We start from the raw sequence: 10,355 nt of genomic DNA on the forward strand, positions 1-10,355 counted from the left end.
ACATTTCATTGTGATAGAAAGAATGCAGTAAAGTTCTTTCCCAATCTGAATTTGGAGAAACAAAAACAATGGAATTGGAAGAACATATCTACAATAGCAGCCAGGCATGCCAGTTTGGATTTTTATATTATCATTTACATACATTTTACGTTTGGACTCATATATATATATATATATATATATATATATATATATATATATATATATATATATATATATATATATATATATATATATTCTTTGATGTTCAGGAGAATCTTTTTTCAACAAATGTATCTAAGCAAAAACATGGTGTGTAAGCACAACACAGAAGAATGCTGATTAAAACAACTGAAAATTGTATTGAAAGATATTTTAATTCTTGACCATGAAGCATTAATTCCAAAGAGTCACTGTAATAAACACATTTTTGTCCTATAAGAAAAAGATAAAAACATAATATAATGCAAAACAATGGCTTGCTGTAAAATGTTAACCATCCCATAATTATTAGCATTCGGGTGCTTAGTACTGAGGAATAATAATCATGTTGTTTTGAATAACCATAGTTGAAATGTAACTTCAGCAGCAGCAGAGATGGCAAACAAAATACTTAACAACAGGCTCTATATGGATCAGCTTCCATCCTGAAAATAAATACAGGACACTGACAAATTCACTTCATATAAATGGTCCATATATCAGAGTTACAACAATAAAACATCCTTCAAAAGTAAGAATGAAAAAGATTACTTTTCACATAACTATGTCTATTTGTCTTTATTTTATAGTATTAAAACCTGTTACTTCTGCAGCTCAATGTCTAGTTCAGGAAGGAAAACAAAACATTTCTTTGCTTCAAGAGTTCAAAAAACTCTTTAAGCAAAAGGTCTGCTTTGTTATGTGGGATAAAATAATACTGCTTTACACCTAAATCTCTGTACTAATAGTCAATGTTGGGCTCATTATAGTGAGAGTTGTAGTCATCATGGTAACCTGTGTGGTACTCCTCTTCCTGAAATTCAACCTGATAGTCACTGTCACTGATTTCTGAACCATTTGTCCCGGTGCCTTGGCTACCATTCTTGTGAATAACTGGTTCTGTTGGAGGGGCGCAGTACTTGGGGTCATAAACTTGCCGGCCCAGACCGTACACACTCATGCCCCTCTGAGATGCCACCTTGTTGGTACCCATCTGGAGGGAGATTGTGGAGTTGTCAAGTGGTTGCAGCGCCACCTTCTGATCAAAGATGTCTCTGCGGGTACCAGGAGCCGACATGCCTGCCTGTTAGACATCACATTACAGCATGATTATTGTACTTTTCTGACAACTCCACAACTAAACATTATAGTTCAGTTAACAACAGATTCTATATGGATCAGCTTTCATCCTGAAAAAAAACCCATTATTGTTTAGTTGTGGACCATGGACATCAGAGAGCTGAGTTTAATCATGAGTTTAATGATGATCAGCTCCAGGAAAACATGTGCTAAGTGTTGGAGCAGAATGACCGTGATTTAGCATCATTGCTAGCAGCTCGTCACTTTGAGTTATAGACAGCAATAAAGAAGAGAGAAACAGTGAAGCTGAGGTTAGCTCTCTGAAAAAGTTGCATTGAGTGTGTGAAACACAGGAACTACACATTACAACTAGTGATGTGAATTTTTGGTGAAGAGAGAGCTGAGTGAAAAAGCGAAGCTCTCGATTTACCGGTCGATCTATGTTCCTACCCTCATCTATGGTCATGAGCTTTGGGTCATGACCAAAAGAACGAGAGATCGGATATAGGCGGCCGAAAAGGGTTTCCTCCGTAGGGTGTCTGGGCTCTCCCTTAGAGATAGGGTGAGAAGCTCGGTCATCCGGGAGGGACTCAGAGTAGAGCCGCTGCTCCTCCACATCGAGAGGAGCCAGTTGAGGTGGCTCAGGCATCTGGTTAGGATGCCTCCTGGGCGCCACCCTTGTGAGGTGTTTCGGGCATGTCCCACCGGGAGGATGCCCCAGGGAAGACTCAGGACATGCTGGAGGGACTATGTTTCCCGGCTGGCCTGGGAACGCCTCGGGATTCCCCCGGAGGAGCTGGAAGAAGTGGCTGGGAGAGGGAAGGCTGGGTCTCCCTTCTTAAGCTGCTACCCCCCGTAACCAGAACCCGGATAAGAGGCAGAAGATGGATGGATGGATGGATGGATGGATGTGAATTTTGTTTTTCCTTTGAATTTGAAAAAAATTATAAATAAAGTTCAGACATGGCTACGTGTCTACATCTTTTTAGTGCATTACCTAAATTAAAAAGGTTGCACATAAAAAAAAAAAAATTCCAGAATGAAATCATATTCTTATGAATAGGGAAATAATCAACTAAAAAGAATTGTCAAAAGAGAGGTGCAAACAACAGTAAGGGATAACCTGGCTGGCTCCTTTGTTGGTGCCCATTTGCAGACTGATGGTGGTCTGGTCATACGGTTTATCAGTGTGGGTCTTTGGGTCGTACAAATGTCTTCTGGTTCCATACGCTGTCATTCCAGCCTGACTGGCACACTTGTTTGTTCCCATCTGAGGATAAAACAGAAACATGGCCTCTTGAACTCACATAACTTAATCCGCCAGAATAAACATAGATGTTTAGTTTAGAAATAAAAGAGATGTCTGTCTCAGCAAAGACTGAAAATTTATAGGCTGAAGCTGTTACCTGGAGCCCAATGACACACTGCCCAGCCTTGATCTTCTCTTCATCAAACTGCCGTGCTTGTTTGTCTGCATATTTCACCCCAATATCAATCTTTGTGTCCATGCCTTTTGTCTTTGCCTGATAGACCCAACAGAACAGAGCAGGACTAAATCCTCATGAGTTCAATCATTCACATGCAAAATTCTGCTCAGAACAAAGAATTCATTAGGAATGCATCTGAACTTACCATGCTGGCCAGTGCAAGCAGTGTGGTCTGTACTTGAGTCATGTTTCCATTTTCAAACAGGTCATTGGCCTCAAAGATATCAGTAGGCTTTAGGCCGTAGGTCAAGATTGCTTTGATAAAATTCCCAAGGTTTTCAAGCTGCAGAAATCAACATAGAGGGAAAAAACTTGTTTTGATGTTTTGGCAGGAAACAAAAGACATTCAGGTAGAGATTAGAGAGGAGTCTAACCTTGTGCCAGTTCAGCTGGGAGTGGTTAATTTTCTTGACTGTGCCAGGCTGCAGCTTATTTATTAATCTAAATGGAACAAGACAGACTTGAAAATGTTATCTATCTTTTGAAGTTCTGTAGAACCATCCCAATCACTTCAGAGAACATAACATTAGCCAGCCAATCACTTCAGAGAACATAACATTAGCCAGCCATTGGCTGGCTAATGTTATGCTCTCACTGCAGCTCACTGCAGCTCCCAGTGAGAGCTGCAGTGAGAGCTGCAGATCACGTCCAGATGAGCCACCAGGACCACATCATCTGCAAAAAGCAGAGACGCGATCCTCAGGCCACCAAAACGGATCCCCTCAACACCTTGGCTACACCTAGAAATTCTGTCCATAAAAGTAATGAACAGAATCGATGACAAAGCGCAGCTCTGGCAGAGTCCAACTCTCACCGGAAACGAGCCCGACTTACTGCCGGCAATGCAGACCAGACTCTGACACCGGTCATACAGGGACCCGACAGCCTGTATCAAAGGGCCCAGTACCCCATGCTCCCGGAGAACCCCCACAGGGCACCCTGAGGGACACGGTCGAGAACCTTCTCCATGTTCATAAAACACATGTGGACCGGTTTGGCAATTGTTCTGCCTATAGTCTACCATAAAAACTCTCACAAACAAAACTTACTCGCAAAGGATGACTCCATCCTTCAAACCTTTCTGGAAGTTTTCTCCTATAGCCATTCCTGTTACATCCTCGATCCAGAAGCGCAGCTCCTCCTCCTTCTGGGGGTCATATTTTTGAGCAATCTAAAAACATGAAAATATTTTCAAAACTTCAGCAAGACTTTTTTTTTTTAGCTAAATTAAGTTAGCTTGTGAAAGGTATTGCTCATATAGTTATGTAAGAATATCAGTCTTCAGTAAACCCACTGGTGATTCCAGTTAAACCAATTATTGCTCTCATTTGTGAGAGAACTGGGAGATATGACAAAATATATCAGGTTCTTCTTTGACAGTTAAATTCTCATCACAAGTTTATCATGATTTTTCTTCATTAATTAAAAAAGAAACATAATCCACAAAAACTTTGTACAAAAGCACTTCCTGCCACAATGGACATTTACAAAATATGTTCCCATTTTTTAAGACTTAAAGTACTCTGTCTCAATCTGTTATGTATAGCTTAACACTATTTATGATCTGTTTAGAACTAATTGGGGTAGCATTAGTGCTTAATTTGAACTCGCTTAAAGGGAACTCTATTGTTTTGAAACGATGAATTTTGGCAACTGTTAGCTTGGATCTTGAAAGTCTCACGCCTAAAACTAATAGGGTTATGAAGAGGTTTGACCGACTTGAACCAACAAAATCTATACTGGATATTGCCAAATAATAACATAAACATTTCCACTTATGAACGTTTAATATGATGTATGATTTAGATTTGGCCTTTCATGTAAGCATTTCCGCTTCTATCCTTTAAAACTCTGCCCGTGAAACAGGCAGAGTTTCACGGGCCTGTTTCACGGGCAGAACTTTTGTGTTTTTCATAAAAACACAAAAGTAAGATTATAATATATAACAGTTTTAAAGTTACAAGTCATAAATTAAATTTTTATAAATTAGGACGGAAAGAGAAATGTGGGTAATCATATTACATACTGCATCACGTATTACAATGGTACCAGCTTATCAAAATAACACCAATCAAAATGGCGAAAAGGTTTTTTCTCTTTTTCTTTTCTTTATTTCTTTCACAAAAAGGCTTATTTTTGTCCAATTAAACAATGGAGAATTGAAGCACAAGGCAGGGGTAATGGAGATACTGGAGCAGGTGCAAGAGGTCTGGGTGAGGGCCAAGCTAAGTTTGTTGTACCGGGCATGACCTCACCACCAGTCTGAATGCTTTTTAATTAAAGTTAGAGCAGTACTTTTCGTCCTGTAGAGCACAGTGTGGAAGCAGAGAGGAAGAAGATGAGACACACCTGGCCGCAGCAAGGGCAATGCTAAATAAGAAGCGATCCTGCACTTTATACACTTATAAATGACACATAAAACATTTTAAAGCAGAAATATAATTTGATTTAGTATTTTGATATTTGAACGCTTTAGTATTGTGTTGCGTGTCCGTTAAGGTGTCAGAACAGCAGCATCGTTTGATTTACAAATCAAACACTGGGTAGTGTGCTGCACAGTGGCGCAAGAAGATCCTGGGTTCAATTCCGGCCCAGGGTCTTTCAGCACGAAGTTTGCATGTTCTCTCCGGGTACTCCAGCTTCCTTCCACAGTCCAAAAACATGACTGTCAGGTTAATTGGTCTTTCCAAATTCTCCCTAGGTGTGAGTGTGTGTGTGCATGGTTGTCCTGTTTGTTTCTGTGTTGCCCTGTGACAGACTGGCGACCTGTCCGGGGTGAACCCCGGACAGGTCGCCTGGAACGCAGCTGGAGAGGCACCAGCAACTCCGGACCCCACTAGGGATAAGGGTGAACAGATAATGGATGGATGGACACTGGGTAGCATAGTTCACTAAAAGTGTTCTCCCTGAATACAGTGAGAACACTTTTAGGGTGCATTCACATTGGATAGTCCAGTAGACTTGGTTCCAGTTGGGACTAAGATTACAACTTTTGTTACATTTTCAGAACAGGAGTTCTCATTCACACCACACGGTGTCAAACGACTAAAACTAACTCAAAAATGTATTTCCCCGTCGCCTGTGGGGGCGCTGGACCAAGAATTACTGAAGGAATCAACATAAAACCTCTGAAGAAGAGCAGCGAAATTTCCTTCTTCACAGAAAGGAAACAAAAGTGGAGCGGTGTCAGATTTTAGTGGTTGTAGGGTTTCTTGATTCATATACATTACTGGTTTGGACATGGACATTGGACATTAGCTGCTAACGCTGGCGATGCTCCTGCAGGCGCCATAACAACGCGGTGAGTCTGTCCACTAAACCAGGCTGTTCCAATGCAGGATGAGCAGGAATCTGCCACAAATGACTGCAGCTCCTTTATTTCTAACCTGATTTCTATAAATATGGCTGAAATTAAAACTGAGGAAATTGCTGATGTTTGTAAGTTTTCTCCCTTGATATAAATCTATAAGCAGTTTGGTTTCTATCAAGATGCAAAAGAGGACTAACTAAATTGCTCTTTTATACTGGTGAATAATTACATAGTTGCTGCTGTTAATTTTATTAGTTTGTCAAAATGTAAAAAAACATGACTCAAATACTCTATATTGAGGCATATGAAATATGTCATCCTAGTTGATAATTAAATGTTCACAAACAACAAACGAGGCAATTAGTCCCATTTTTATTATTTATTAAAGGTTTAAAAATGACAGCAGCTGAAGAACTGCATGGCAACGGAACAATAAGCTGATAAACAGTAAAAGAATATTAAATCATTTATATTCTGCTTTTCCTCACTTTCTGTGTCAGCACGCAGACCAGTTGCCATGACAACCGACATAGCATCTTTGTGAACCAGAGAGCAATATATTGACCAGAATGTCCTGCATTGTAGCTAACTTTCTGCTTTTGGAACAGTCACTAGTCAGGTTGCATTCAGACAAGTTTTCTACCGTTTTAAAGTCCACTTCAACCGGACCCACACAGAAGTTTTCAACTGGATCAGAGTTCGGGTTTTAAGTTCATTTCGGATTTCAAATTTGCATTCTCACCTCCCCCCAAAACATCGGACTTTCTAGACAAATGGATTAGAGTCTGATTCAGGAATCTAATCCTAGGTTGGTCTGAATGCCCCCTTAATATTATAGCTACTGTGCCCAATTTATCAGTTTAATAAAGTTTTATTATTCAATTAAAAAATAAAATTTTAGCACAAAGTAAATTTAAGTGAAAAATAAACAGCCAAATGTAAATTATATCATCCAAATATATCCAGAATTTCTGTGGTTGGTGATGCTGTGAAGGAAACATTCTGAAAGAAGCCTCTGATTGTTCCTGTGCAGCAGTCTGATATCTGTCACACATGATCATGACATGACAGCTAGCACAGAAAATATTTATTTATTGTGATCCCATTAGTTTATCCCTCTGTGGTTATTAATCTCACTGGTGTCCGATTGATAAAATACAAAAAATTCATACAAAAATTTGGACTATATAAAGTTCACAAGATTAGTCAGGGACCATATCTTACAAATTACATACATGAACCTGGATTTATAAATTACATTTCAGTGTTATGGAGCGAAATTAGTCTCATAAAAATTCACAAAGCGTACAATGAGATGTGTATGTGTACAATATACACATCATGCGTACGCGATTTGAAAGTGTACCACATAATTCACAAATGTACATAATACATAAATGTGTGTCTCCACATTCACATATGTGAACATATGTGAATGTGGAGACACACATTGTATAAATTTGACAATGTGAATATGTAAACACATTCACATATGTTCACATATGTGAATGTGTTTACATATTCACATTGTCAAATTTATACGTTTCAAACGGCATATGTACTACTAAGTTACGTAGTACTAAGTTACACATAGCAATCTGAAAACATGCAGGCCACCAGGCCTTACTTGAGGTCCCAGTTAGGTGGTGCGTTGGTGAATCAGTGGTTCAGCTCATGGAGGAACTTTCGCGTTGGCTTTGTAGTCACAGCAGCAAGTTTTTTTTTTTTTTTTGTTTTTTTTTTGTGGTGACACGATGCACATACAATGCTTTCTCTACTTAAAGTCAGGCAGAATTGTTGCACAGCCACATGTATATCAGAAAAATGTTCCATATTTCCAGATGGAAACAATAACATTTAACACCACAGACCTGCCCACTTTGTTGTGTTTTGGAGCAATACATGATGTCTTGATAACCTAAAATATTTATTTTTTATGTCTCAGCAAACAGAAAATTTTAACGGCATAAACCTGAACAAACAGAGAACTGCCTACTCAGTCTATTTGCTGAAAATTTTCATGTGGGTGGGCAGATCTTTTTTCACTACAAAAACAAAATCGCAGTGGGTGCCCCAACCACCGGGCTTAGCAAGTTTTCTGGGGGAAACCCTGTTTAATCATATAAAGAAATAGCTCAGCACCCCCTTCAGCATGACCTTTCACTGTCGTAGAAATCAGGCGAATTCCTGTCTCGAAACCAGCTTAAACAGAGTTTACTTCAGTTCCGGATCGGGTAAATCCCAGCAGATTTAGGAAACTCAATTCACCCGTTAGACGGAGAGATGGTAGCACATCTCCCCTCTCAGAAGAGGAAGTAGTGACTGAGAGAGTAGAGAGTGAAGGAAGGGGTTTCGCACAACGACACTATGTTACAAAGTGGGTAATACTGGTTATATTTACTTGAGTAACCTTTTGGGAAAATAAGTACTTATAAGAGTAGCTTTACTGCACTGTACCTTTTTCTTTTTCTTGAGTAATATTATTATTACTACTCTTATTTGAGTAGTAGAATGATTCTGCATTTAAAGAAATATACTTCAGAGACTGGAAACATTAGATTCTTAGATTTCTGCAATGTCTGAGCTAATGTTTATGCAAGTTTGAGTGCTCAACATTTTATACATGTCATCATCCTTATCATTTATTTTGTATTAATAAAATTTTTTATTTCATTTGAACAGTTTGTTTATGTATTTATATTAAAATAAAACCTAATTTACTCTGCCCCCCAAATTAAGCCAATGTAATCCTTGCTAAATTCTTCTGGAGCCGTGGCTGAGTGGGCTATATGGATTTCAAATTGGATCATGATATTTTGTAGTACTATCATGACATCAGTAAAAGTCAGGGCTAAGCCCAGAGGGAAAGCCTCGGTTACAATACAATAAATATCCACTTCGATTGCAGATAAAAGCACAGCAAAAAATATAAGAAAGTACAATATTTATCATATTTGATCATTTATTTACTCATTTCAAAAAGTGGAACCTATATTTTAGATTGTTTACACATTAGGTAAGATATCTTAAGTTTGATTTATTGTAATTTTGATGATTATGGCTAACAGAATGGAAACAAAAGAAACAGTCTTAGAAAAAATGAAGATAGTAAAAATGTTATTTTCAACAGATACGTCAGACTTCTGAAAACTATTATTTTCTTTGTTCTCAATTCGTGATGGGGACTTCTTTTGTGTGAATTACTACATCAATCCAGTGCACCTGGTGCACTGAATGGTGCACCAGAATGGGTTAATTGCAGCAATCAACGTTATTTGCAGAAACATAGGGCCCCAAAATCAAATTTCGCATGGGGCCCATTGAGGCTTGGGGGCCCATGGAGGCTTAGGGCCCATGGAGGCTTGGGCCGGCCCTGATCAGCGTGAAATCAGTAGGACTCAGTAGATCATAGCAGGGCCCGGATCCTCCTGTGTGACGCAGAGCTTCACACATGAATCCGCTCCCTTAGGAGCTTTCAGGTTCTAATTTTTTATTTTATTTTTTTAAAAGGGGAGGAAGAAAAACAGCGCAAAATTGAAACATGTCGGAGGAAACTCCACTTTCTTCCTTCGCTTTCTTGTGGGCCTCAGATCATTTTAAAGCTGCTCTCAAGCAGCTTGTGGTCGCGATGGAAACTTAAACTGGTTGGAACTGGACGGAATCTCGTGGAGTTCGAGAAATTTTGGGTTTGTCCATGCTACAAACTTTAACAGCTAAGCTGTTTGAACTGTTTTTCTAAGATAAATAACTTCTTTTTGTACAACAGAGTAACAAGTAAGCAAAAGAAAAAGTTTTTAACAAGCGAGTGTCGAAGAAAGGAAGCACTTACTTTGCTTTTAACTTCAGCAGACAAGCCGTAAGCAGGTCCTTTATTGAAATATGTCATTTTCTGCTCCTAATCCCAAATACAGAAGCAGGAGGAGCTGAAGAAAATCAGGGTTCCAGCAGAGCCGCGGAAACAAAGCAGAGACAGAGAGAGGGAGAGAGAGAGAGAGAGAGAGAGAGACAGAGAGAGGACGTGGTGGGAACGACATGACGTCACAAAACAGCCAATCAAATTCTTTCTACTGCTCTCATCTTCTGTACATCTGTTTTATCTTATAGATATAAGCATGTACAATCAACATTGAAAAGATACCATAACTATCCTGAAACTACATAAAAAGAACAAACCAAACAAAAAGTAAAAACCAAAAATGAAAACTTAACAGGACACATTGTATATACAACATAAAAGTCCAGGAAAATACATTAAAGTGCAAATGTTTTTTTTATTATTATTTCTTTAGAAAAAAAAG

General features: G+C 38.9%; 1 protein-coding gene across 1 annotated transcript; it reads right to left on the reverse strand.

Moving 5' to 3' along the window:
• Window positions 1–337: 337 nt before the first annotated feature.
• On the reverse strand, window positions 338–10,061 carry LOC129353446 (calponin-3-like). The gene is made up of 7 exons (XM_055022789.1): window positions 9,887–10,061; window positions 3,797–3,918; window positions 3,122–3,188; window positions 2,893–3,030; window positions 2,667–2,783; window positions 2,384–2,530; window positions 338–1,264 (listed from the first exon to the last, which is right to left on the reverse strand). Exons 1-7 carry the CDS (start codon window positions 9,941–9,943, stop codon window positions 923–925), a joined length of 990 nt encoding a protein of 329 aa, XP_054878764.1. The 5' UTR covers window positions 9,944–10,061; the 3' UTR covers window positions 338–922.
• Window positions 10,062–10,355: the final 294 nt, after the last annotated feature.

This window comes from Poeciliopsis prolifica, unplaced genomic scaffold (genome assembly GCF_027474105.1).
Source record: "Poeciliopsis prolifica strain line A6 unplaced genomic scaffold, Auburn_PproV2 SCAFFOLD090, whole genome shotgun sequence".
Lineage (NCBI taxonomy): Eukaryota > Metazoa > Chordata > Actinopteri > Cyprinodontiformes > Poeciliidae > Poeciliopsis > Poeciliopsis prolifica.

Coding starts and splice junctions, on each gene's coding strand:
- LOC129353446 (XM_055022789.1), bottom strand. CDS start 9,943: ATGACATATTTCAATAAAGGACCTGCTTACGGCTTGTCTGCTGAAGTT. Junction 3,919..9,886: donor CTGCTGAAGTTAAAAGCAAA/GTAAGTGCTTCC, acceptor TCATGTTTTTAG/ATTGCTCAAAAATATGACCC. Junction 1,265..2,383: donor CCAACAAAGGAGCCAGCCAG/GTTATCCCTTAC, acceptor GATGTCTAACAG/GCAGGCATGTCGGCTCCTGG.